Source organism: Coturnix japonica, chromosome 16 (genome assembly GCF_054131305.1).
Source record: "Coturnix japonica strain WE chromosome 16, WE-NBRP24, whole genome shotgun sequence".
Taxonomy (NCBI): domain Eukaryota; kingdom Metazoa; phylum Chordata; class Aves; order Galliformes; family Phasianidae; genus Coturnix; species Coturnix japonica.
The window spans coordinates 1,489,014-1,517,009 of record NC_140678.1 but is presented as its reverse complement, the minus strand read 5'-3'; the positions used below and the strand labels follow the sequence as shown (position 1 = coordinate 1,517,009).

Genomic DNA, 27,996 nt, shown 5'->3' with positions numbered 1-27,996 from the left:
ATTTCCACCGTGAGGTTCCTTTGCATTGCAATCTTTGATGCAATGGGGCTTCAGCATAATGCAGCAATGCCAACCCTCCTTCCACCCCATTGCTTCAGTTCCCTTCCCCAGAGCCTCAATGTTTGCTCCCATGTCCCCCAAAGCCCCCCATATATCCTCCCTTCCCCAGGTGAATAGCCTCCATTCACACTTTGCTCCCCCCCCAATGACCCCCCTTGTGCTTCTCCTCCCACCCCACAGCACTATTTGCTTCCAGGCCCTGACCTGTGTCACTGCAAGCCACAAAATAACTTTACTGTGCCATACTCTGCAGCTTAACGATGCAGTTGCTTCAACAACAGCTTCTCAAAGGGGGGGGGGAAAAAGGGGGGTGTGGGGGTTGGGAGCTTTCAAACTACAGAATCCTCTTTGCTGCATCTGAGACCAAACAGCTGTTGGGGAGCAGGGCTGGGATCGCTGCTGGGACCCCTCAGCTCTGCAGCCATTGTGGGGAGGAGGGGAGTGGGATGGAGGGAGGGGAGTCTGGAGGCAGCTCGGAGCTCCAGCCGTGAGTCCCAGGCAGTCTGCAGGACCTGGAGCCGTGGGACGAAGGGGTGGGTTGGATGGGGAGCAGGAATGCTGTGGTCTCAGTGCTGCAGCGGGTGAGGCAGAATCGGGCCCGTGTCCTCGTGAAAGCTGGACTGAAATGGATCTGCTGAGCCCTGAAGGGTTGAAGGGAGAGGAGGAACACCATGCTTCTGTCAAGGAGGTGCAAGGAGTATCCCGGTCTGGGTGCTGGTTTGCGTGTGCTGCTGGATCCCCATATCCACTGACGGGGCTGGGAGGAGGGGGGAAGGCTGGGAGGACGGGGAGGAGCACCAGGCTGCCAGGCTGGAGTTCGAGCTGCTCGGCCCCGTTCACAGCTTCTGGATCTTCTCAGCTATAACGACGGGGTTCTCCTTCCGGATCTTCTCAGCAGCTTCTGCCTTGTAGTCGTAGGGGCAGGCGTGCATGTCTGAGTATCGGTGAATGGCACAGAACAGATTCCCACAGCGACAGTCGAAGCCTATGGGGAAGGAGAGCAGAGACAAAGCCATGGTAGTCCCCATCCAGCGATAGGATGGCAGCAGAGCCCTCTCTGCTACAGCACCAAACTCCACTAATGCAGGAAGAGCTCGGAGCAGTGAGGTCTGCAGCCAGATTCCTAACCCAGGCTGCAGCCTGAGCGCAGTGAGCCAGCAAAGAGAACCTTCCTTCACCTCATCAGCATCACTTTCAAGTTATTTAGGTCCTAAAAGTTCATAATGGAGTCACTGTGCTCAGAGATGGCACTGCTGTCAACACAGCATGCTGGGGAACTGAGGCACGGAGAAGGGAAGGGATGGATACAGTGCAGTGGCAATGAACCACACTATTCTATAGCAATCAAAGGCTGTGAAGACCACAAGCATGCTGCTGTGAGCCCTCACACCTATCGGAGAAAACCCATTTTATCCTGAATTCACAGGAATCTTCTGCAAGCGGATTCCTACTGGAAAATAATCCTCCCTTTCCATAACTGAGCCATGCCAACCCCCTGTACTCAGGCAGGGCAGCACGGGGCCATCTGTGTCAGGCTCTCACCAGTCAGCCCTATCTTCTTCCGGCACGTGAAGCAGCGATTCTTCTTCTGTTTTGGTTTCTCTGGAGATGTTTTGTCCTCAGCTGCGCTCTGCGATGTTTCAGGGAGGGTACCTGAACCAAAGACCGGAGCTCTGTTACCTTGATAAACTAATAGACACATCATTTTACTCCTGCAGCTGTTTGATGAACCTGAAGGCATCAGCCCCCAAACTCAGACTTGTCTCCCCATGTCAATTCCCCAGCTCAGAAACACCAACAAGACACTAAAGTTTAGCTAAGGCGCCCATAAGGTACGGCTCCCTCCTGCTGAGGAAAACTAATGCTAAGTAGAATTATCCAATGCTTGCCATAGGTTAAGAATGCACAGGGGTAGTCAGCTTAGTTGATGTAAACATCTGAGCCTGGAATTAAAAGCAATAATAATAAATTAACCCCTTGCAAGTAGCAGTAATTGTTCTCGTTGACTCTTATGTAAGCGTTCCTCATATGTAGGTCTCAGAATGCTTTGCACTGATACTCATCGCTGCCTCTAATCTACCGAAAGGAAAACTGAGCTCTGAAAGCCAGACTGCTGAAGGTCACTGATTTCCTACAGCACCTCAGTGGGCTGGAGACAACAGGAGGGAGAGCTGCATCTGCTGGATGATGCACACCTGCAGCGTGCTGAAACCTGGCCTTGTGGATCCAGCCCTGAACCTCCTGTCGTCCTACTAACAGAAGAGAGGCTCTTTCAAGTCTCTTTCATACTGTGCTTGCTGCTCAAACCAGCTCGTTAGATGGGTGTCATCTCGTCACGTGCAAAAGCCAAACCAACCAGTCTACCTGATGAGGAAGATGCTGGGGTGGCCTCTTCTGTCTTGGCGAGCCCTTCTGTCTCACTGCTGCCTTCATCTCTGGATATGCTCATCGCTGTCATCTGGTGGGTCACAGGAGTCTGAGCACTGTGAGCAGGCGTGACAGACAAACAAAGCAGAGAGCAAACAGAAACATTGCTCTATGAGGTACAGTTACATGGCAGAGATCTTCAGCCCCTTAGTTTCATTATAGTCGGATGGAGTTCAGGCCTGGACCCCTCCAGAGCTGGGATCAAAGTTCTTTATAGACACCAACAAAATGAATGTGTGATGATCTCAGTTTCCTTTTCTACCCAATTACATCCCAAAGCCAACAGCCCATCCAAACAAGTCCAGGACCAGGGGAACAGTTATGAGTCATGACTGCAAAGTGATGGGAGAGATAAGCAGTGTGCTCCTCTCTGTCAGCCACGGCTGAGATCCCTCTTGCAGCTTCCAAACCAGATCAGCACCAGATGCTTCCACTTACAGCTGAAGTCAAAATGGAGCAACTGAGACTATGGACAGAGCAGGTGCACCAGCTGTAAGAGAACCAGTTTCCTACAAGGTTTTAGTTTACCACCAACCTCTGGTGCTTGCCTCTCGATCACTCATTATCATCAGGGACACCTCAATCTTCCAGTTAAACCAGGATCGCAGTAAACTGTGTCTGACCCAGCCTGTTTTACAGATCCTCTTGGCCATGCAAAGGATGAAAGCCTGTCCCTCGTGTCCCAGGGCTGGTTTGCAGCACAGCTGCAGGTACACCCACAGTCCATGCCCTCACCTGGCTTTTGCATCCTCAGGTGTGGAGTCCTCCTCTGCTCGCTGCCCCGCAATGGAGTCTGATGCCACAGGGCTGCTGCTGGGACTGCTGGCTGCTAAGAGACAAGAGCACAATCATGGTGAAGCCTGAGAAGCGTTAGGATGGAAGGAGCACTCAATGATGCTGTGTCCATTACAAAACAAGCTTTTTTATCTCATTGATTTTGCTTGTCAAGCCTACAGAGAAAGCTGTGCAATCTCAAGTCCAAAGTCTTCCCCAAGAACTGGTTTCTTTGGAGGGATGTGACATGATTTCTAGCTCAGGGAGGAGGTTACAGCTACAAGTTTGTGCTGCTGTTAGAGCAGGTGATATTCTGTAGTTCACTGGAAGCTGCTTCACAAACAGCTGCCAATGGGAGGAAAACAACGGACCCTCTCATAGGGAACAAAGATTACCTGGAGGGATGGCAGCACCGTGCTCTGACCCAGCCAGAGGTGCCCATTTCACACTGATATATTGGACAAAAATCCTCTACCTGGAGGGCTGATCCGGTCGCTGCTCTGTTGCCTCTGTAGGAATTCCTTATAGCAAACGGAGCACATCCCGTTGGTGCGTGGGCTGCCATAGAACCCGCAGCCAGTGGTACACAGCAGAGGCACCTGGGTCTGGTTCGTCTCCTGAGCCATCCTTTCTCCTCCAAGGTGCCAAACTACAAAGGGAAATAAGAACAACACAGCTGTTACAGTCAGAGAGCTCCATTACTGTGCACTGCAAAATGGACCACAAAGCATCCCCAGTCCAGATCCTGCACCCAAAGCAACCTGAGTCCTCCCAGATAAAGCCCTAAGCAGTGATGGGACCCACAACCTGGCTGCCATAAAACCTGGAAAGCCAACAGAGCTTGCTGTGCTCACTGGAGGTGAGGCTCACGTAAGACTCTAAACGTAACAAGAAGTGCCATCGCAGCAGGACTGATGACTCCTGCAAACACTGAAGCAACAAATGCAGGTCAAACTGCCAGCATTCGGGTTAATTAGTGACCGTCTGCACCCGGCCGTGCTGTTCTCATTACAAGACAGCTTGAATTTCTTCAGTTTCCAGAGGCTGATGCAAGAGATTCAAAGGGAACTCTCGATTCTGACACATTTCAGTGTTCCCTGACACGTGCTGGTGGATGAGGGGAACCAGACGCTGCTATATTTAGGCTGGAAGTCAGAATAAGGCTTCGCTCCAGCTGCGAAGGGAGCTCTGGAACAACAACATTCAACACCATCCCCAGCTGATCCATTCTGCAAACAAGACCCTGCTTCCAGGGCAGCACTGACCAACACTGCGGGTTGGCACCGGACACAAGGAGCAAAGCAGCAGGATGAGCCCTTCCAGCTGCACAACAAGAGTCTGCAGTGAGGATTTCCCCCTTCTCCCTTTGCTCATGTTTCCTCAGGAAGTAGAGAGAATCAGCAGCTCCCTCTGTGTGAGCAATGTGGCCCTGACCAGCTCTGATAGGGGTGAGCAGCTCTGGCTATCTGGCCCCACTCCCTGCACTGAACAGGGACACTCACATCTCCATCAGTGCTCAGAGCCCTGACTCCTGACCTTGGGGTCCCCCTGGTCAGCCAGTCCCCCACCACCCATACTGTAAAGTACTTCCTTATATCAAGTCTAAGACTCGTCTCTTTTAGTTTGAAGCCATTTCCTCTTGTCCTATCACACAGACCCTGCTAAAGAGCACCCCCTTGTTTCTTACAGCCCCTATAGGTACTGATGGGCCACTCTCAGCTCTCCCTGGTGCCTTTTCTCCTGCAGGCTGCACAGCCCCAGCTCTCAGCCCATCCTCATGGAGCCATTCCATCCTTCACATCATTTCTGTGGCCTTCCTTTGATTGCACCCCAGCAGCTCCATGTCTCTCCTGTACTGCTCACTCCACATCTGGATGCAGCGCTCCAAGTGAGATCTCACAGCGCAGGACACATCCCCTCCCTCCCATATTGTTTTGGATACAGCCAAGGATCCAGCTGACTTTAAGGGCACAGTGCTGGCTTATAGCCACCCCCAAAAAAACACCGCACCCGAGGGGAGAACTGACTTCATCCCCTCTGGCTGCTCCATCGCTCAGCAGGGAGCAGCCTGGAGGCAGCACCATGCAGGGCAGCTCGCTAACACCATCCTTATGTCCCACTCACCACCAACGGAGCCTTCTGTCCGTGCCTTGTGTACTCAGAGCAGCCCAATGAAGCAGCCTACCCGTCCGTGTGTTAACAGTCCGACTCTGAGCTGAGACCCCACCTGAAAGAGAAACCCCCAAACCACATCAAACACAGCACCCTAATACCAGCACAACGCCGCATCACCCGGAGCCCCCCCTTCTTTCGGACGCTATGGGGCCTCCAGCCGTGTGGGTCCGGCCGTGGGGAGGCCCAGCAGGGCGATAGGAGCACACCCTGACCCCCAACACCCCGCCGGGCCCGGGGCTGAACGCGGCGCTGGGCCCTCCCGGAGCTCCCCACCCACAAGCCGCAGTGGGGCGCCCGCTCCCGGCGAGCCGTAAAAATCGAGGCCGAGGCTTTGAGGCCTACACGGAGGTTGGGGCGGAACAGGCCGCACTCACCGGAACAGACGGGCGGCCGCCGGGCCGGGCCGGGCCGAGCCGGGCCGGGCCGGGGGCGGCCGCCGGGAGGTTCAGGCGGGCGGTAAGCAGGGAGAACGGCCGGGAAACATGGCGGAACGAGGCGGAGGGACCGCGGCCCCCGAGCGCCCTCCCCCGGGGAGGGCCCGACCGGGCGGGACGGGGCGGGAGGGGAGGGCCGGGACCCCCGGGCGGAGGGGCTGGGTGTGGGGGGAGCACTATAGGGGGGGACCCCGCTATAGGGCTCGGTATAGGGCTGCCCGCTGTGGGGATACACTGAGCTGTTGGTGTTTGCTCCTCTATTGGGATGGGCACGGAGACTCTGCTATGGGGCCGGGACCCCCATCTCCTACAGCCTGTGTGCTCGCCCCATAAGCTGTAGGAGCTGGGATATGGAGGTTTCTCAGCCATAGGGATGTCCCTCCGCTGTTTCAAGGGTTGGAGGGGAGGGGAGTGGGGGTCAGCCCATCTGTGACAGCCCCCATGGGTTGGTGATGCTGTGCCCTTGTTGCAGGTATAGGACCAGAGCACAGTGCCCGAGCTATGGGGGGAGAGCTGGGATGGGGAACCCCCGTGCATTTATGCTGTGATGCAGGGCTAATACAGAGTTTATTTATTCCCAAACAGGCCGAGGAGCTGCTGGTCTATGGACAAAAAGGCATTTTGGGGTGCTCTGAAGACCAGCACTGAGCTGTGCCTCCATCACACAAAATGAAGCCAATGAGCAGCAAGCACCAGCTGCCACCGAGCTCTCTGACTTGGTCCAACACCAGCTCCCAGTTCTTGTTCTGCTTCCTCATAGGAAGAAAGAGCACCAGAGCAGGCGATCTGTTCCCTTTACAGCACTGGACAACAGTGGTCATGCTGCTCCTTAATGAGCTATACAGAGCATAGCTGGCAGCCTCCAGCTGCAGATCATCCCTGCTGCTCTTCTCTGAACCACATTTGGGTATTGTCACAACATGATATTGCAAGGTCTGTCTGTCTGTAAGGCTGTGCCTGGGCTGCAGCAGGAAAAGGGGAAATGGATTTAAGTTGAAAGAGGGAAGATTGAGGTTGGATATAAGGGGGAAGTTCTTTATTATGAGAGTGTTGAGGTGCTGGAACAGCTGCTCAGAGAGGCTGTGGATGCCCCATCCATCCATGGAGGTGTTCAAGGCCAGGCTGGATGGGGCCCTGGGCAGCCTGGGCTGGTATTACATGTGGAGGTTGGTGGCCCTGATTGTGGTGGGAGGTTGGAGCTTCACGATCCTTGAGGTCCCTTCCAACCCGACCCGTTCTGTGAGCACAGCGAGGCTGCCACCAGATGGCACCAGGCTCCCGTTCACCCCTTCCATCCCCTCCTTCTCTCCCCCATCACCCTGCTTCCAGCTTGGGGTGTGAGCTGGGGGTCTCACAGGGGTCCTAAGGGCACAGAGCAAAGCCTTGAGGCATCCCCCCATCCTGGGCCCTCCTTGTCTCACTCCCTCCTGCCCCCAGACCCTCTGTGCTCACCACTGTGGTCTTGCTGCTGCTGGAGCATCCTCTCCTCCCACCTTGAACCCATCCCTGCCCGCAGTGGGGCTGCATTCAGCCCCTTCCAAGGCCAATCTCTGGGTTACCTAATGCCTGTCACACAGCACATAAATGTCACTGCACCTGGGGGGAGCAAGACGTGCAGGGAAAGGGGGAGAGCTGTGAGAGAAGAGGCAGAGGAGAACCAGGAGCAAAACAGGATCGATTGCCAGCCAATTATCCCTGTTATCCAAGCAGCACCATTAAAGGACGAGGACAGGTTTCCAAGCCTTTCCAGCCTGGCTGTGCACACAGAAGGACGGTGCACATGCACACACACACACACACACACACACACCAGTGTGTGCATCCTCCACTCAGCGCTGCCTGCTGAGCTTGTTTTCCCAGCAGACTTAATCTCCACGGCCCGCTTTCTGCACAACAAGATGTGTTTCCATCTGCCTCTTGCTGAGCTCAGGGGGCAGCAGCAAAGTTCTGCCCATCCAGGAGCTGCTGCTGTGGCACCGTGGTCTTATCTCATCACATTGGGCTCTTTTCTGTCCCCTTTCCCATCACCAGGTTCTCCCAGGCTGTGAGTCAAAGGGGGCTCAGGACCCTCCCCAACCCCCTGCTCCATGCACCCCCACAGCCTCCTATGCTGCTCCCATCTCCCCCTGCTAACACATTGACCCAGAGCCACGCAGTGACACACATACGGGGTAGGAAAGAGGGGGGGTGAGTGCATCCAAACCCTCCCAATATATTCCATGGGTCAGAAACCCCGCTGTGATCCACCACCAGGGGAGCAGGGAGGAAAGAGAAGAACGCAGGAGGCCTTTCACAACCCGCTCTTTGGTTGCAAACTGCTTCATTTCCTGAACAGAACGATACCTCTCTTTTGTTGTTGTTGTTGTGATGGAAGGATGGCACTTTTTTGGGGGGCTATTCATCTGTAACCACAGCAACGTGGTTCCAGCTACGGGCAGCCGAGATTGCAGGCGATTAAAGCCATCATGTAGAAGGTGGGAGATGCTGGGCACCACGAACGGCCTCTTCCCAAATGACTCCAATTATCCTCATTATTTCCACCCCCCCCAACCTTCCCAATTCTCTTCCTTGGTCTGCAGGAGATGTCATCGTTATATAAACACGGAGCGCTGGGAGGATGGAGGAGCAGCATCTTCTGCTATGGGCTGACCTGGAAACCTGGTGGTGTGATGGAGGCTGAGACCCTGCAGGAGGAACTGAGGGGCTGTGAGTGTCTTTCTGAGCCCACCAATAGCTGTTACTCATTGCTGGAGGGGGATAGGAAAGCGCAGCCCCCTCGCTGCTATTTTGGGGGTAAAACAGAGGGAAATGGATCAGTGGAGCTGGAGCAGCTCAGTGTTGGGGTTTCCTGTGGGGCTGCATCGAAGCACCACGGCCATAAAACTTTAATGCAGCCTGAAATATTCATGGGCATTTGCGACGCTGCCACGGAAATCACACTGAACGGCCCTAAATATTTCATGGGGGGGGGGGTCACTTGTTGGGATGTGGGGGGAGATCCTGGGCCTGGGGTGGCCCAAACTCTGCCCCTCTATGGGTCAGAGCCATCCCCACCCCTTAACCATGGCAGGGATGGAATTGTCACCTCCTGTAGGTGATGGGAGCCAACCAAGACCCTGAGACAGAGCCTGAGCCCTCAGTGCAGGAGCTGCATCCACTGCTGTGCTTTGCTATGGGGAGGAATGGTGTCACCCCCCCTCAGGGTGTGATATGGGGGATGGAAGGGGACCGAGCCCCAGCTGCAGCACCACCACCCCCCCCCCCCCCAATTGCAGTGTCACATCAGATGTGAGAGGCTGACAGCTCCAGGCTGTGACACTGCTGACACTGTAGGCACATCCACAGCTGATTGATCCCTGCTCAGTGCTTCAGATGGGATGCTCATCCCTATCCCCCCCTTTACTGCCCATTTGGGGTCACTTTGACTCCTTTGGGACCCTGGGTTCCCACCTTGTGTTTAGGGTTTGGTTGTGCCACTGGTGCCTTCATCCCACAGCCAGAAAGAGGAGGAGGAAGAGGAGGAGGGTGGGGATGCACCTAGAATGGCAGAGCTGAGGGATGGGGTGGGAAAAGGAGTTAATTCCTACACCAAAAAGCTCTTTGGCGGCATCTCAGCTCTAATGGAAGAGTCGTGTCGGATTAGCAGGCGGGGGGCGAGGAGCAGAGCGGGCACCAGGCGTGCAGGGAGAGGAGAGGCTGGGGAAGCCATGCGGAATGGCAGATCTGGGCCACTGTGCCAGCGCCGGGGGGGACACAACGTGATGGGGACTGCAGCTCCTCCTGTGTGTCCCCCCCTCTCCTACCCAGCTGTATGGTGTGGGGATGGGGAGGGCTTTTGTTCCACATCTCGCTTATGGGTTTGGTTGGTGCTGCTTCCCATCCTTCTGCATCATCCCTATACAGCCCCCATCCCTATACAGCCCCCATCCCTATACAGCCCCCATCCCTATGCAGCCCCCATCCCTATGCAGCCCCCATCCCTATACAGCCCCCATCCCTATGCAGCCCCCATCCCTATGCAGCCCCCATCCCTATACAGCCCCCATCCCTATGCAGCACCCATCCCTATACAGCCCCCATCCCTATACAGCCCCCATCCCTATGCAGCCCCCATCCCTATACAGCCCCTATCCCTATACAGCCCCCATCCCAATGCAGCACCCATCCCTATACATCACCCATCCCTATGCAGCCCCCATCCCTATGGAGCACCCATCCCTATAGAGCACCCATCCCTATACATCACCCATCCCTATGCAGCACCCATCCCTATACAGCCCCCATCCCTATACAGCCCCCATCCCTACACAGCACCCATCCCTATACAGCACCCATCCCTATGCAGCACCCATCCCTATACAGCACCCATCCCTATGCAGCACCCATCCCTATACAACCCCCATCCCTATACAGCCCCCATCCCTACACAGCACCCATCCCTATACAGCCCCCATCCCTACACAGCACCCATCCCTATACAGCACCCATCCCTATACAGTCCCCATCCCTATACAGCCCCCATCCCTATACAGCCCCCATCCCTATAGAGCACCCATCCCTATACAGCCCCCATCCCTATGCAGTCCCCATCCCTATGCAGCACCCATCCAATTTACAGCCCCTTTCCTATCCCCATATCCTTTCTCAGCCCCCAATCTACAGCCCCCATCCCCATATCCTTCCCCATCACCCATCCTGCATCACCCACCCAACCCCACAACACCAAACACCACCGTCCCCACACAGCTGCATTTCCTCCCTTCCTCCCAACCCGAACATCGCAAAGTTCACAGCATAGGAAACCCCAAACCCCATCACTTATGGGGCCATCTCCCCACACCTCTCAGCTCTGCTCGCTGCAATCCAACCGCAGCGCCGGCCTGGCAGAAAGTGGGTCAGGCACATTGGACACCGCGCGTTCACCACCCCGTTCCCATCCTTATCACAGCCCTGACAGTAAATAAACCTGCTGGTCTCCCCAGCAACGAGCCTCAATGGGAGCAGAGTCCAAGGCGAGCCCGGACCGAAGGGAAGAGCCGGGCTGATGGCAGGGCCAGAACCCCAAAGCTTTCAGTGTGGGGCTGGGAATGGGGTCTGCCCCATAGCTGGGGCTGTATCCCTCCTTGTTAGTATGGTTGGAGGGTTTGGGGTACATTCTGGCAGTGCTACATGGGTTTGGGGTATGTGTTGGTGTAGCTGGAGGGGTTTGGGGCACACATTATCATGGCTGGAGGGGTTTGGGGCTGGTGTTGGTGTGGTTGGAGGGGTTTAGGGCATGTGTTTGGGGAGCTTTGGGGCACATTATTATAGCTGGAGGTGTTTGGGGATGGCGTTAACCTGGTTGGAGGGTTTGGGGCATATCATAGGATGTGACACCAGAAAGGGAGCAGCGTCACCCTTGGTTCAGGCAGATGGAGATGGGTTTTCCCTATGGGATGCTGCGGTGCCTCTGGACCAGGGGAAGCTGCTCCATAATGAGGGGTTCCATCAGCCCCACTGATCTTTATGGGGTCCCACACATCACTGCACACACCCCCCACACCCTTAGTCCTTTGGGGGCATCTATAGGGTGAGGAGCACAAGCACATGCCAGGCTCTTCTCAAGGACCCACCGACCCACAAACTCCCACCTCTGAGGTGGGGATCTCCCCATTGAGCATCCCCACAGCAGCCCCCATTCACACTGACCCCCCCCATATCCCCACAGGGGGCTCAGCCCTTTGTTTTGTGCCTTCCTATTATTTAAAGCTCCTCTCCTCACTTGCACTTCGGGGCTAAGCCCTGCGCTCCGTTAAGCCACGATCGCATTAAGGGAACGCAGAGGAAAAGGGTTTCTCACCATAAGCCGCTTGCGGTAACAGAGATGGATTTAGGGGAAACTGCTCCCGGAGAGACATTGGGGCCAAAAAACGGCCTGATATGGGGCGAAGAGTGAGGATGTGGGGTGGGGGAGCGCAGGGATCACCACATTTCCAGCCCTTGATGTGGAGTGGGCCCAGTTTGCTGATGGGGTGGTGCTGGATGCGGGCGGCTCCGCTTCACTCCGGCCCTATTAAAGGCTAAGTCCCCGCGTGGCTTTTTCCAGAGCGGCAGCCAAAAAGGTGCTTATGGGGTGAGGGGGGGATGTGGGGAGGGGGGAAGGAGCTGCCAAGCCTTAATTAGGGGCGCTCAGTGGTGCAGTGTGTTAATGACCGACCTTTCTCCTCCGGTCGAACCCGCAGTGAGTGGGATGGGAGGATGGATGGGGTTGTTTGTGCTGGAACAGCCAAAAAAAGCCCTTTCCTCCCCAAATAACCGCTGGTTTTGGGTAAAGCCTTAAAGCAGGAGCTGCTCAGCAGCCCCACATCCCCCCACAGCCACATGGCAGAGCCCCATATCCCCCCCATCCCCACATACACACATTGAATAGGGGATCCCCACACTTTCCTGCCGTGCTCCTCCTCTCTCCCTCTCTCCGCATTAACTTTGGCCACGAGCTTTTCCCACTGACCCACTGATCTTTCCTATTTCGGTCCCAGGAATTAAAGGATTGTTGGGATTAACGGCTCTAAAACCCCGATCGGCTCTGCCATGGGACCAACATAGCAGCAGCCCCCATGGCAGCTCACCCACACGGGGCTGCCCCACTGCTGTCCCCATCACCTCCCCCATTTGGGGTCCAAGATCCACCATCCCTGTCCCAATCATTTGGGATTGAGGCTCCCCCAACCTCTGTTCCCATTTGGGGTCCAATCTCTGCCATCCCTGCCCCCATTACCATCCCTATTTAGGACTACGGTTCCACTATCCCTGTCCCCATCACCATCCACATTTGGGACTGAGGTTCTGCCATCCCTGTGTCCCCATCCCTGTCCCTGTTTGAGGCCTGGGTTGTGCCATCCCTGACCCCTTTGCTGTCCCCATTTGGATCACACTTCCCCCATCCCTGTCCCGTCTCCATCACTGCTCCCATTTGGGATCCAAGTTCCACCACCCCCTTCCCCATTGTTGTCCCCATTTGAGACCAGGCTTCCCCCATCCCTGTCTCTATCAGTGTCCCCATTCAAGACCTGTGTTGTGCCATCCCTGTCCTTTTTACTGTCCCCATTTAGGATGAGGGTTCCCCATAATTGTTGTCTCCATCTCCATCTCCATTTGGGGTCTGGATTCCACCATCTCTGTCCCCATTTTAGACTGGGGATCCTCCATCCCTGTGTCCCCATCACTGCCCCTATTTGGGACCTGGGTTCTGCCATCCCTTTCCCCATCACTGTCCCCATTTAGGATTGGGTTCCCCCACCCCTGTCCCCTTCATTTGGTCTGGGGCTCCCCCATGGTTGTCCCTATGGGGATGGGGGCACAGCACGGATGGGATGGAGGGGTTGGGCTGCAGCTCAGCAGCTCGAATATGGGCAAAGGGGGGAAGGAAGAGAATGGGAACAGGGGAACAGAACCTCTTTGAAGGCATCTGGAGATTAACTCAAGGCCGAGATGGAGACTTCTGCAGCAAAACCTCATTAACAGAGTGAGAAGGAGGGGGGGGGGGGGGGGAGGAAAAATGTGGGATTCAGCAGAAAGAAGTGGGAAAAAAGCCCCCCCTGCATCGCCCTGCTCTGCTTTCATCTGTCCCAGGGGGGGACCCGGGGGGGATATAGGGGCCTCTCCACTCCTCCCTGTTTATCTCCTCATTACGGCACTGCAGATGATTGGGGCAAACCCCAAAGCTGTGGGGGGAGGTGGGGAGAGAGAAAGTGACGAGCTTCACGTCCTTCATGTGATGAGCTGCATCGGGGCTCTGCATTGCATCACTTGTGTCATGAGATGGGTCAGGGCTCTGCGTTAGGTCTGCATCCTTCACATCATGAGCCGCAATGGGGCTCTGAGACCAAGTGCCACATCCCAGCATTGCCAGCCTGGAGCTGGGAGACGTCACCTGGGGCAGCTGCAGGAGGAGGAACAGAGGTGATAACATCAGCGGGAGCCGGGGCTGGCTGAAAACAAAGCAGCAAAGCGGCACCTCGGCCCACTGACCTACTTTGGGCATCACCGCTGCAAGGGATGGGGGCTGGTGTGGGGATGCCACGGGGTGACACGGACCTTCTAATGAGGGTTCGGTGGGTGTTAATTGCACGGGGACACCCATAGGGTGCACTGAGGGGGGGGTTGGATGCTCCTTCCCCAGCCCACCAGCCGTTCTCCATCTAATTAACCTGGATGCGGCTGATGAAGGGCCGGGTAATTGCGGCGGTGTTGGATGTCCGTTCTAACAGCGCTGCGAGGCATTGCATAAGCAGAGGGCGTTACGTGAGCGGGTCAGGGCTGCCCGGGGGTCTGGTTACAGCTGGACACGCTGGTCCCAGCACAGCCCCGACCCCAAAGGGGGGCAGCGGCCCTAAATGGAGATGGCTGAGCCCTTTTGATGGGGATAGAGGCGATGTGGGCACCACGAGCACGGACATGGCGCTGCCATGGGGGTGACAGCGACCACAGCGCTGCCGTGCCGTCCCATACACCCCAATACACCCCCACACCACCCACCCCCCTGCTCTACCCCCACCCACCCCCTCCCCTGCTCCCGGTGCCGCTTGGAGCCGCCTGATGTGATCGCGGTGATGGCGGTGGCTCCGCTTCTCTCCTTCCTCCTCCCGCCTGGTTGGGCACAACGATGGGACACGGGGTGACAGGCGGCCCCGGCGCTGCGCTTCTATCACGCCCCATTCACGCTGCACCTCGTTAGAGCATCCCTATGTGCGCAGCCCCGCAGCTCACCCCTTATGAAGGCGCTGCCTTAACGAGGTCACCATCATCAGCCCCATCACAGGTGGGGAAACCGAGGCACAGAGCGATGCTGCTGTGACGGCTGTTGGCAGAGAGACGGGGAGCAAAAATCTCCCCCGGTGCCCGACGTAACCCAAAACTACGGCGTTGCACAAGTCACACCACGCCTGTAATGAGCAACGCTGCAGCCACGCAGCAGCCTTGGGATCTGGGTTTGAGTGGGCACTGCTGGGTCAGGGGCTGTGCTGGGTCCCTTTGGTTGTGCCATCCGTCCCATCCAGGCAGAAGGATGCTGCTCCTTTGGTGTAAGGTGAAACCCATGTTACCTGTTTCACCCCAGGCTGAGGATCCTGTGGGTGCCCTTTGGGTTTAAAGCACCTGATGACCAAGTCCTGGCCTTGGCCAAACCCCACCCAGGCTCACTGGGTGACTTGGTTCTGTCCCCTCCCTTTGCTTCCAGTGCTGGAGGGCACCGAAACTCCCCAGCATCTCTTCCTCCCCTCAGTGCCCTGGGGATGGGAGTGCTGGACTCCCCCATAGAGCAGCTGATGTGCCCAGGGATGATGGTGGCAGCACCCAAGAGGTGTCTCTTCCTCTGGGCTCTGCCCTGTACCCCCCTGACATGCAGGAATCCGGGATGACACCACCCCAATCCCTAATCCCTGTTTGCTCTCCTTGTGCCGCACCCATGGAGAGTAGAGCTGATATCCCACCCTGTGCCTGCAGCCCTCAATGTGGCTTTGGGGCTCAGCCCCACACACTGACCCACACCGAGCTGACCCAGCCCTAATGCGGTGCTGACCCCATGGGCTGCTGTGTCCCTTCATCTCCCCACGGATCAGTTTTGGAGTGGGCTGCATCCTGACAGTGCTGTGGGAGTCAGCGCCCCATAGCACCTCATGCAAAGGGAAAGGGTGTGGGGTGGGAGCATGGGATGCTATGGGGTGGACTGTGTGCTCAGCAGGGGGAAACTGAGGCAGCTGTGGGGAGGCCCAGCCCTGTCCCCATCAATGTCCCCATATGGGTTCAGGGCTCTCCCATTCCTGTGCCCATCACTGTCCCCACTTGGGTACCAGCATCCCTGCATCCCTATCACTGTGCCCATTTGGGACCAGGGTTCCTCGCATTCCTGTCCCTATCACTGCTCCCGTTTGGGGTCAGGGCTCCAGTGCCCATCGCAGTCCCAATGTGGGGCTGTGGTTCAGCCATCCCCGTTTGAGGCTCTGCCTGGAGATTCACCCTATGGGGAAAGGGACCATGCGGGGAATGGGGTGAGGATGCGGTGACTCAGCAGGACACGCTTCTATCCCCGTGCATGGGGCGAGTCGCGATGGGGCGGCCCTATGGGCGGCAGCGCTCAGTGGGGAGCTCCCAATGTGCAATGCCCAGTGTGCAGAACCCAAAATGCAGCGCCCAATATACAGACCCCAATATACAGACCCCAATATACAGCCCCCAATATACAATGCCCCAATATACAGTGCTCAGTGTGCAATAGCCCAACGTGCAGCCCCAGCAACGACGGGAGGGAGAGAAGGAAGAAGAGCAGGAGGAGGAGGAGGAGGAGGAGGAGGAGGAGGAGGAGGAGGAGGAGGAGGAGGAGGAAGGGCGACGGGCGGAGCTTGGAGCGAAACCGATTTGTCGGGGCGGAGCCGCTCGGGTTCGTCATGTGAACGGCCGCATGTTCGGGCAGAAGTGGGTCAGCGGTGCGGAGGGGCGGGTGGAGGTTCGGAGCCGCCCGGTACCGCCCGGTGCTCCATGAGCCGCCCGGCACCGCATTGAGCTCCGCCGGAACGATGCGAGGTGAGAAATGGGGGGGAGACAAGAGGGGAGAAGCGGGGGGATACGGGAGGGACACGTCGGGGGATGGAGGTGTTGGAGCAGAGGGGAGCGGGGGAACGAGTGGGGAGCGGGGTGGGGGGCACGTGGGGATGTGGGGATGGATGTGGGGATGGATGTGAGGATGGATGTGAGGATGGATTGAGGGTGGATGTGGGGACGGGCACCGTTCGGTTTCGTGCTTGTTTTGCCCGACGGCAGCACGGAGCTGCGCTTAAGCTGTGCCCGCAGCAAAGCCCCGTTAATCTGCCGGCAATACGCCGGGCTCGGCGGTGGGATCGGGGTGACCGTGATGCGGTGGGATCGGGATGGGGTTGGGGGTCCGCTCCGTTTCCCATTTGTCCCCATTGATCCACCCCGCGGCTCCTCCGCTCTTTTCCCTTCTGCGAACGGACGGGGCGATCCCCCCGACCTCCCCTTCATTAGCGCTCCCACCTCATTAACCGGGGGTCATTAGCGACGGAGTCGAACTTTTCCTTTCTTTCAGTGCGTTTTATCCTTCCTTCCCCTTCCCCAACCCCAAGTAAAAGCCCTCATTAAACGCCAACCCCCCCATACCCCCAATGGGATTTTTTAGCCATCGGGATCCCCTCGGATCCTCACCCGATGAACTCAATCTCGGTTTTATTCCCCCCCCAAAACCGCCGCTCTGCCCCATTCCTGCCAATTCCCTCCTCTCTCCCCTCTCCGGATCTTTCCCCTTGTATAATCCTATAGGGTTTTCAGCCCTTGTTTTGCAAACGGCGTGGCTGGGAGCGTGCGGGGCTCGGCCGCTTCTCCGACTTGTCCCAGTGACCCAGATCTGTCATTGGGAAATCAGTGAGGGCGGAGGAGGAGCCTCCCTGCCCGCCCGGCACTGCGTGTCCCTATGGGCAAAGGACGGTGACACCCGACGGGGGTCCGGTGCCGTGGGGTCGGGGTGACAGAGCCCGTCGGTGACTGATAACGATGGTGGTACCCAATGGGGGCTGGTGCGATGGGGTCGCTCCATTGTCACCCAAAAACAAAGTATGGGCAAAGGAAAGTGGTGTCCAGTGGGGTGTGAGGGGGGTTGTGGTGCTGCTGCCCGGCGCTGTTTGATGGGGGCTGTGAATTGGGAACCTTTAGGATGGGGTTTGTAACGCTGCGGTCTCAATCTGTGCAATGGGGTCGGGCAGAACCGCAGCACTCATCATCCCAAAGGTTTGATCCTTTACATCCTGGGATGTGAAGCTCATCCTGTTTATTGACAGTGCCTTTATTTAACCCTATGGTGTTAAACTCCCCCCTCAGCTGGCTGTGGGGCTGAGGGGGTGCCCTTCCCCAGCCCTATTACCCCATTCCTCCCCAGCTTCATTACCTCCACCCCAGCCCCATTACCCCCTTCCCACCCTCCATTACCCTCTTACCCCCTTTCCCCACCCCATTATCCCACCTCTCAACCCCATTACCCCCTTCCCAGCCCCGTTACTTTCACCCCAGCCCCATTACCCCCCCACACCCCGTGCCCTCATGTGCCACTGCCCGCAGCTCCAAAGTGCAAAGTGCTGCACTGCAGGGCCGGGCACTCAGCACCAAACCAATTGCCACCACAGCACTGTGTGCACACCCCAAAACACAGCCCGACCCCATGCAGGACCCCACCACCTCCTAGGAAACCTCATAGGACCCCCAGAATCACCCCTAACCCCACCTTATGTAACACCCCAATGGGGTGGATCTGCTGGTGCTGGTGGCCCCATACTTTGCACATCTCCCTGTCCCACACTGTGTTACCTATAGCATGTGTTTATGGGGTTTTTTAGGGGGGGGACCCTGGAGGTGCAGCTCTGTGCTCTATTTGTGCCAGCCATAAATCCCTTCTATTTATTTTGCCCTCTGCTCGTGCCCAAGGCTGCCATCCCCAATCGCAATCATGGGTAATTAGCAATGGAGCTCAGTGCTTGGACAGCGCTGGGGATGGGGTTCTGTAACTCTTATTGCCCCAGTAATAGGGCAATCCCACAATGGGGATGGGGGGGTCCCCATATACTCCCCTGAGCCCACAGTGGGGGTATCCATGGGGTGGGGGGGGGTCCCTGTGTCATGGCACAGACCCACTATGGCCACACACTGAGGGTCCCCAAAGTCCCCATTGCGAGGGGTGACAGCACAGTGGGGACCCGACGCTGCCCACCCCGCAGAGGGGGGAGACGTTGTGGTGTTACACAAGCGTGGGGAGCGGAAAGTGTGTCAGTGGGACAGCAGGACGGCGTGGGCTCTGCGGATGGACAGACAGACATGGGGCCAATTGGAAGCACAGAGCTGAGCCCGACGGACGGTGCCCTTTACATAATGGGCAGCAATGGCAACGGGCCCGGAATTGGGCAATGAATATTTACAGTGGGAGGAGAGCAAATACCGCGCCGGGACAATTTAATTGTGGGATGGGGATCGCTCCTTTTAACCCCTTTATATTTGCTCCCTCCTTTCTCCCATCTTCTTTATTTCCCCTCTTTTTAGCTCAGTTTTGCATCCTGTGGAGTTGAAGTTTGATTCCCCCATCCCATTAAACATAATCCTATTCCTCATGCTGTACCGGGACTGGCACGGCCCCAATGGGGAAACTGAGGCACGAGGGAGGCGGGCAGCGGTGATTCAGACAAGGTTACAAACAGAGCAGCAATTAAAAGCTGTTCTGACACTTAATTGCCACCACGCCGCACCCCCACGTCAGTTATTTGGGGCTGACGTCCCAGCTGTAATTAGCAGCATTCCCAATTAGATCCTGGAGCGGATCCCCATTGATGGCTCTGGTTTCTTCTGTAAGGGGTTGTTGATGGATGTGGGGTCTTGATGTGCAGCTCAGCCCCTATAGATCCCCCCATAAAGGCTCTGGGTTGATGTGGAGGGGGTATTTCTCAGCTTTTAGGGTCAGGATTTGGTGGGATGGGAGGACGTTCCTCCAGTGCTGCAATAGCGGGGCCGGGTATCGGCTGCGGGTGGAGATGCATCACCCAGCAGCTGCAATTAACCTTGCATCATGAACACAGCTTCCTGCCGGGGGTGGCACCGCCTCCGTCCCTCAGTGATGCTGATGGGCAATGGGGTGGGATGGGGTCCCTGTGGTTTGTGTGGGTTTGGGGCTCAGGCTGCAGCAGGGGGGGGGGATTTGGGGTTGTTTTGGAGCAGTTGAGCAGTGGTTGCTGTTGTGGTGTGTTGGCTGAAGTGAGGGACGCTGTGGGGTTGCAATGGGGACTGAAGGGTTGTGGATGGAAGGCTCAAAACCCCGTCAGTGGGGCAATAAGGGTCACAGAACCCCATCCCAAACCCACATCAGTGGGTCAGTAGAGGCACAGTGCTCCATCTCGATCCCCCAGCTACTGTTTCTTGGCCCGTTGATGGGGGTTTAGGATGGGGCTCTGTGCCCTCTATTGGCCCATCACAAACCCAACTCAATAAGCCAATAGGGGGCACAGGGCCCCATCCCGAACCCCCATCAGTGGGCCAATGAAGTGCACAGCACCCCATCAGTGTGTCAATATAGGGCTCAGAACCCCATCTCGATACCCCAGCCACTGTTTCTTGACCCATTGATGGGGGTTCAGGGTGGGTATCTGTGCCCACTGAGTTGGGTTTGCGATGGGACAATAGAGGGCACAGAACCCCATCCCAAACCTTGCAGAGGACCATGGGGTGATGTCTGGGAGGGCAGAGGAAGGCAGCAGGGACTTACCCACGCTGGGGATTTGCACAGGCCATGGGGATTTTGAGTGCCCATAATCTGGCTGCAGGGTTTATTTTGGCGCGGCGGTGGCTGCACTGAACCCCCCGGGGGGAAGGGGGGGATTAACAGTGCAGCGATGCTGGGAGGCACGTACCAGTGCTATAGGGGGGTGTGGGGAGGGGGGGGACAGCGCTGGGCCGGATCTGGGGCAGCTGGAACATGAGGATGAAGCCTATTAGCAGCTCAGTGCCAGCGAAGCAGAAGCGGGAGGGAAGCGGATTTACTGGGGGACCTTGAGCTGAGCATTGCTATATCGGGGCTGCAACTGCTGGGGGGTGTGGGTGGGGGGCACCAGCAGTGGGGTGGGGGCAGGGATGGGGGCTCACCCTACGCACAGGGTCTGCAGTGGTCCCAGCTCCAGAAGCAAGCATGTGAGAAACGAGGGGCAGCATCCCAAAGCTGCATTCGGGGAGGGCTGGTGCACGGATGCTGTGCTAAAAAAGCCTAAAAAGGGTTTTTTGCTCAACTCCCTCTCCCCATAGTGGCCTCTTTGGGGTGCTGGCATAGGGTTCCCATAGATGATACAGCAAGGGATGAGCTGTGTGCAGTGCAGATGGCAGACAGCATGGCCATGCCTCAGTTTCCCCATCCACCTCCAGGGATGGGTGGTCTCCTCGGTTCCCTCACCCCACACTTTTTACCCCTTTGCCACAGCCCAAATCGAGGTGATCCCCTGCAAGATCTGCGGGGACAAGTCCTCGGGGATCCACTACGGCGTTATCACCTGCGAAGGCTGCAAGGTGAGCGCAGTGCGGGGCTGGGCGGGTGCTGCCCATCCCATAGAGCACCTTTCCAACCCCATTGCCATCCTTTATAGGGTTTTTTCCGGCGGAGCCAGCAGAACAATGCCAGCTACTCCTGCTCAAGGCAGAGGAACTGCCTGATCGACCGCACCAACCGCAACCGCTGCCAGCACTGCCGCCTGCAGAAATGCTTGGCGTTGGGCATGTCCCGCGATGGTGAGCTGCAGCTGGGCAGGACAGAGCATGGGGCACCTTGAAATGGGGTGAAATATGTGTTTTTGGGGGTGTTTTTTTTCTTTTTTAATGGGGAGAATTTCAATGGATTCTGGTTGAGTTGGGTTGGGTTGAGGAAGGAGGTGCATGGGTTGATTGAGGGTGGAGAACCCCATCACAAACCCATATTGGTGGCCAATAGAGGGCATAGAACCCCTTCAGTGAGACAAGAGAAGGCAGAGATCCCCTTCAGTGACAACAGAGGGCACAGATCTCCATCAATAGCCAACAGAGGGCAGAGAACCCCATCATTGGTCCAGTAGAGGGCACAGAACCCATCAATGGCCAACAGGTGGCACAGAGCCCCATCAGTAGTCCAATAGGGAGCACAGAACCCCATCAATGGCCAATAGAGGGCACAGAACCCCATTACAAACCCACATCAATGAGCCGGTAGAGGGTTGGCCAACCCCAATGTTCTGACTCCATGACTCTGTCGTGTTTTCCACCCTTTGCAGCGGTGAAGTTTGGCCGCATGTCCAAGAAGCAGCGGGACAGCCTCTACGCCGAGGTACAGAAGCACCAGCAGAGACAGGAGCAAAGTGGTGGCCCCAAGGATGAGCCCGAACCTCTGAGTCGCATCTACACCACCAGTGTCAGCAGCGGCCTCTCAGACCTGGACGACATCTCCACGCTGTCTGATGGGCTCCTCTTCGACTTCCCCCTCACTCCTGATGGCAGCAGCACCTACTACAACCTCGACCTGCTGGCCTCAGCACAGCCCTCACCAGATCAATCCAGCCTGGATGTGGCCGACACCACGCTCATCAAGCAGGAATCCATCTATGAGCTGATGCTGGAGCCAGCCCTGTTTGCACATGGTGCACTGGAGGGCAGCCAGCTGGCTGGGGAGATCTCCGTCCTTGAGATCGGTGAGGGATGAGATAATTAGAAGAGTCCTTAAAGATCATAGAACCATGGAATGATTGGGTTGGAGGGGTCCGTAAGGATCATAGAACAATGGGATGGTTGGGTGGGGAGGGGTTGTGAAGATCCTGATGCAATAGAATAATTGGGATGGAAGGGACCCTGAAGGTCATAGAAGCATGGAATGAGTTGATTGGAAGGGACCCTGAAGATCATAATGCTGTAAGATGGTTGGGTTGGAAGGGATCCCAAAGCCACCCAACCCCACCCCTGCCAGGGGCTGGGTGACCCCCAGCAGCTCAGGCTGCTCAAGGCCCCATCTATGGCCATGGAGACCCACAGGGATGGGGCATCCACAGCTCCAAGCAGTTCCAGAGCACAAAATTCCCCCCTCACATCTGCCCTAAATTTCCCCTCTTCCACTTTAAACCATCCCCCATGTTCTAACAGACCGGATTGCCCAAAACGTGGTGAAGTCGCACCTGGAGACCTGTCAGTACACAGCAGAGGAGCTGAAGCACCTGGCCTGGAGCCTGTACTCCCCAGAGGAGATTCGTGCCCTGCAGAGCAAGGTGAGATCCATCATAGGGTCATAGGATCATTCCAGATGGAAAAGAACTCTCAGACCCCTGAGCCCAACCCCAACACACCCCATCATGCCCGCTGGCCATACACCTCAGTGCCATATCTTCAGGGATGGTGGCCTTAATATACAACATGCTCCTGTTGGGATCTGTTTGACCCTACTGTGGTTAGGACCCATGTTCCCAACCCAAACCCAGTGGTGCTCCACGCAGTGACCCCTTTGCCCATCTCTAAAGCCTTCTGGGGCCATAGGGGTGGATCATGGGTTGGGGTGATGGGAGATGGGACTGCCCTGAATGCCAGTGAGCCCTAAGGGCTTTTCTATCTGACCCCATAGAGCTGTGAGGCCATGTGGCAGCAGTGCTCACTGCACATCTCCAACGCCATCCAGTACGTGGTGGAGTTCGCCAAGCGCATCGATGGCTTCATGGAGCTCTGCCAGAACGACCAGATCATCCTCCTCAAAGCCGGTAAGGGCTGTCCCCAGTGCCACCCCAAGCAGGGATGGTTTCCCTTTGGTGAAACATTGGGGTCACAAGTGAAAGCCAAACAAGAGAAAACCAAAATAAAACCCAAATGGGATCTATTGGAATAAACCCCAAACTCAAATGGGATCTACTGGAATAAACCCCAAACCCAAACTCAAACGGGATCTATTGGAATAAACCTCAAGCCCAAATGGTATCTATGGGAATTAGCCCAAAACCCAAACTCAAGTGGGATCTATTGGAATAAACCCAAAGCCTAAACCCAAATGGGATCTGTTGGAATTAACCCAAAATTCAGACCCAAACACAAATGGGATGTGTTGGAATGAATCCCAAACTCAAATCCAAATGAAATCAATTCAAATAAGCCCAAAACCCAAACTCAAATTGGGATCTATTGGAATAAACCACAAAGCTAAATGGGATCTATCGGAATAAACCCAAACCCAAGTGGGATATGTTGAAATACACCCCAAAATTCAGACCCAAACTCAAATGGGACCTACTGGAATAAACCCCATATAGGGTTATTATATCTATTATATCTAACCACCATGCTGTTGGGAATGAACAACCTGGACCCCAAACTCGCACTGGGGGCTTTTCTCTCTCTCCCATTTGGTTGTGGGATGATGGAACCCCCTGCCCTCCCCTCCCTCGCCTGCTGTCCCTCTGCCCATGCCAGGTTGCCTCGAGGTGCTCCTGCTGCGCATGATCCGCGCCTTCAACCCCCTGAACAACACTGTGCTCTTCGAGGGGAAGTTCGGCGGCGTGCAGATGTTCAAGGCACTCGGTGAGAGCCACTTTGGGGCATTTCTCTCCTTTTGATGTCCAAATGAGGCACACCCCTATGAAACACAGCATCCCTATGGCTGGGATCCATAAGGATCCATCCCTATGGCTGGAAAAGACCTCTGGGGTTATCCAGTCCAACCCTAATGCCAGCCTTCTGTTGGGATCAGGTTGACCCAATTGTAGTGACCCATGTTCCATCCCAACCCCAACCTTCTATTGGGATCTGGTTGACCCCATTGTGATCAGGACCCCAACCCCAAGCCCAAAGATGCTCCACACAGGGGACCCCTTCACCCATCTCCAAAAGCTTTTGGAGCCACTGGGGTGGGATGTGGGTTGGGGGCCCCATGGAGCCGTGATGTCCCCCCTTGTTCCCCCATAGGATGTGATGACCTCATCAGCGCCGTCTTCGAGCTGGGGAGGACCCTGTGCCGCCTGCAGCTGTCGGATGAGGAGCTCGCCCTGTTCACTGCTGCCGTGCTGCTCTCCCCGGGTGTGTGGGGAGAAAAGGGGGGTCTGGGGTTAAAGCTGTGGGGCACAGACCCTTAAATCCCAAATTATTGGCTGGGGAAAATATGGATAACAAACACATCTGCTGAATGTCAGTGGGTGGAAGAGCTGCACCGCCTTTGTCCCCTATGGCAGGGTTGGGGGTGGTGTGGGGTTGTCCCATGTCCCCAAAGCCACCCTGAGGAGTGGGAAGGGTGGTGGGAAGAGCAATGGGCACCTCCAGCATGTGGGGCAGGAGCAGCCCCATGGCACTGACCTGGCCATCCCCACAGACCGCCCGTGGCTGACGGAGTCCAAGAAGGTGCAGAAGCTTCAGGACAAGATCTACGTGGCCCTACAGCACGAGATCCAGAAGAAACACTCCGCTGAGGACAAGCTCTCAAAGGTAGCGGCGCTGTGGGGAGCCCAAGTGGGAGAAAACACAAAGAACAAAGGAATGGGGATGGGCAGCGTGTGGGGGGCTTAGAGCTGTGGGTGCTCCATCCCTGGATAGGGCCTGGGGGTCTTTAAGGCCCCTTCCAACCCAATCATGCTGTGATTTAATGGTTCTATGATCTTATGGGTCCCCTCCAACCCAACCACCCCATGGCTTCATGTCCTTTAAGGTCCTTTCCACTCAATGTCCCTTCCAACCAACTCATCCCGTGGTTCCATGACCTCTAGGGTCCCTTCCAACCCAACCATCCTGCAGCTCTATGATCTATTAGATTCCTCCCAGCCCATTCTTACAATCTATGGTTCTACCATCTTTGAGGACTCTTCCAATCCAACCATCCTATGAACTTTAGGGTCCCTCCCAACCCAACTATTCAATGATCATTGATGGGGATCAATCACCTCTCCTCCTTTCCCCTCAGATGGTCTCCAAGCTGCCCCTGATGAAGACCATTTGCAACCTGCACTTGGACAAACTGGAATTTTTCCGTCTCCTGCACCCGGAGACGGCCATGAACTTCCCACCCCTCTATAAGGAGGTCTTCAACTCGGAGCTGCAGTACAGCGACCCACGGGAGAGCTAAGGCTGGGATCTACCAGCCCCCTCCCCAGCCCCAAATCCAGAGACGAACTGAACCTCAAGGTTTGGGGCCGTCCATTTAAATCGCGTAACCAAACCCAAGACAGCGGGGTTGTGGATTGCAATAGCTCTTGAATGTAAAGCACCTTTGAAGGAAAAGCAAACGGACTTTGCCATACCCGTGAAATGAATGTGAAATCTCCACTCGGGAGAGGAGATGCTCCTGGAGGTGGACGGCACCGACTTGTTCCCTGGTGTGTGGATCCGGGGGAGCAGAACCAGAAGGGTGAAAGTCCATGCTCCCCATTAGAACTCATAGGGAAAGATATGGACCAAACCTCCTCATGGAAGAGCCACCAGGAAGGCGATGGGATTTGGAGCCATGTGGGGTTTTGCTGTTCACATCATCCACCCGTGAGCTTTGTGTCTGAACTTATGGGACCATCTGTGGGTCCGTCAGCCCCAATTCTCCCCCCTGGTGTTGGTAGAACCCATTGAGTGTCCCAGTGCTGAGTGCCAACAGGGGATGTGCTGCACATGTTTCCTGCCCTCCCGGATCCTGAAGGTTGACAAGAAGGGAAGAGTCAGAATTGCCTTTTTTGTCTTTGGGGTTTGTCAGCGTCGCCGTCTTCATTTCATCGGCAAAGAAACCATGAAAGCACCTTAAAATGGGGCAGGATGAGCCCTCGTGGGAGAGATTTGGGGTTCTGAGCAAGAGGAGCCCACATGGGAAGAGTGGAAGTATTGAATACCAATAACTCAACTGCCCAACGCGGGAACCTGCACTTTTCAGTTCTCTTTATAGGAACGGACTCATTGAGTTATTTATTGGAAGGGATGGAGTGGATTTTCACAAGGAGGGGTTTGGGGCCCTGTTGTGCTGCCATCCCAAAGCCAAACCCAGGGGTCTTGGTGGTACGCGTCAAAAGGGATGGGAATGGAGCACGGGAACCTTAACCCTAAACCTTAACCCTTAACCCTGCCTCTAACCCTAACCCATAACCCTAACTGTAACCACATAACCCATAACCCTACCCCTAACCCTAACTGGAACCCCTAACCTATAACCCTCTTACCCTTACCCCCTAACCCTACCCCCCTACTCCTATCCCCTAACCCCTAACTCTTAACCCTGTCTCTAATTCCTACCCCTAACTCCTAACCCTGCCCATGCTCCTTGCCCCCTTACCCCTTTACCCCCTATCTCCTACCTCTTATCCCCTACCCCTACCCCCTAACCCTAATCCCCTTACCTTTACCCCTTACACCTACCCCGTGACCCCCTTACATTTACCCTTACCCCTAACCCCATAGCCTTAACCCCCTTACCCCTACCTTACCCCTTAACCCTTACCCCCTAACCTCTACTCCTTACCCCTCTCCATTACCCTATCCCTATCCCTCCAACCTTCTTACCCCTTATCCTCTCCCCCTTATTCCCCTCCCCTTATCCCCTAACCCCCTTCCTCTTATCCTAACCCTAACCCCCTTACCTTTACCCCAACCCCTACCCCCTAACCCTCTTCCCCTTACCCCTAACCCCATAACCCTTACCCCTTCACCCCTTACCCCCTGCCCCTTTACCCTCCCTCCCAACCCCCTTACCCTCACCCTTACCCCCTTCCTTTACCCCCAACCCTTTACCCTTATCCCTCCCCCTCTCTCACACCCCATATTCCATCCCTATGGGGCCAGGCTCTCCGTGTTCGCTCCATTCCATTTGGATGCATTCATCTGCCCTCACCCCCCAACTCCCCCCCCCCCATAACTGTGTATAAATCAGATCAAACATAAATTATCTCTATTCCTGTGAATGTCGGTGCGAAGACGAAGCTCCGATGGCTTTTATTCTTCTTTGAATCTCTATGAATGAATGGAAGGAATGGGAGATCTCACGTTACCGTGTACCCGGCTCAGCACCTTTGGGTGCTTAGATTGGAACCCACTGTATGTTATGGGACACGAGTGGGATGTTCCGTCCGATGGGAATTTCTATTTTTATAAAGAAAATGATGAATAAAACCTCTTTTTTTTTTTGTTTTTTTCGGGCCCACGCAGCCGTAGGAGAAGAAAAGTGTTTCTTTAAGGACTCCGTCGGGCTTTATTATAGCGTTCAATAGAGGTGAGAGGGGAGAGGGGAAGGATGGAGCTCCATGCACGGAGCCCCATTGCTGCATCGGCCCCATAACCGACCCGGACCAGCAGTGCCGGTTCAGTGGGGCGGAGGGACCTCTGCTGGTGTGGGGCTGAAATGATTCCCTTCCTCTTTGTGGTCCCTGACCCAGTGAACCCGAACCACAGTGCTGGGGAACCTGACCCTATAGAACGTGATCTATAGCATCTGACCCTATAGAATCTGACCTACAGCATCTGACCCTATAGAACGTGACCTACAGCATCTGACCCTATAGGACCTGACCTATAGCATCTGACCCTATAGAGCATGACTTACAGCATCTGACCCTATAGAACCTGACCTACAGCATCTGACCCCATAGAGCATGACCTA

At 55.9% G+C, this 27,996-nt stretch overlaps 2 protein-coding genes and 1 long non-coding RNA gene across 6 annotated transcripts; 1 reads left to right on the top strand and 2 right to left on the bottom strand.

Moving 5' to 3' along the window:
* Positions 1–269: 269 nt before the first annotated feature.
* LOC107325623 (AN1-type zinc finger protein 5-like) lies at positions 270–5,951 on the bottom strand. 4 transcript variants are annotated; one of them, XM_015886689.3, is made up of 7 exons: positions 5,811–5,951; positions 5,386–5,488; positions 3,737–3,910; positions 3,223–3,316; positions 2,425–2,543; positions 1,603–1,749; positions 270–1,045 (listed from the first exon to the last, which is right to left on the bottom strand). In XM_015886689.3, the coding sequence occupies exons 3-7, from the start codon at positions 3,885–3,887 to the stop codon at positions 897–899; spliced, it is 660 nt and encodes a 219-aa protein (XP_015742175.2). In that variant the 5' UTR covers positions 3,888–3,910; positions 5,386–5,488; positions 5,811–5,951; the 3' UTR covers positions 270–896. The 4 variants fall into 4 exon arrangements, with proteins under 4 accessions (XP_015742175.2, XP_015742177.1, XP_015742176.2 ...); XM_015886691.3 differs by having other exon boundaries at positions 1,603–1,713; XM_015886690.3 differs by having other exon boundaries at positions 3,223–3,313.
* A 940-nt stretch (positions 5,952–6,891) lies between these two features.
* LOC146758155 (uncharacterized) lies at positions 6,892–10,778 on the bottom strand. Its single transcript, XR_014935024.1, has 2 exons — positions 10,711–10,778; positions 6,892–9,421 (listed from the first exon to the last, which is right to left on the bottom strand). It is a non-coding gene; the product is annotated as an uncharacterized LOC146758155 (long non-coding RNA).
* A 5,493-nt stretch (positions 10,779–16,271) lies between these two features.
* LOC107325652 (nuclear receptor ROR-beta-like) lies at positions 16,272–27,544 on the top strand. The gene is made up of 10 exons (XM_015886758.3): positions 16,272–16,430; positions 20,866–20,951; positions 21,029–21,170; positions 21,686–22,099; positions 22,545–22,666; positions 23,017–23,149; positions 23,853–23,960; positions 24,345–24,455; positions 24,745–24,857; positions 25,330–27,544. Exons 1-10 carry the CDS (start codon positions 16,424–16,426, stop codon positions 25,489–25,491), a joined length of 1,398 nt encoding a protein of 465 aa, XP_015742244.2. The 5' UTR covers positions 16,272–16,423; the 3' UTR covers positions 25,492–27,544.
* Positions 27,545–27,996: the final 452 nt, after the last annotated feature.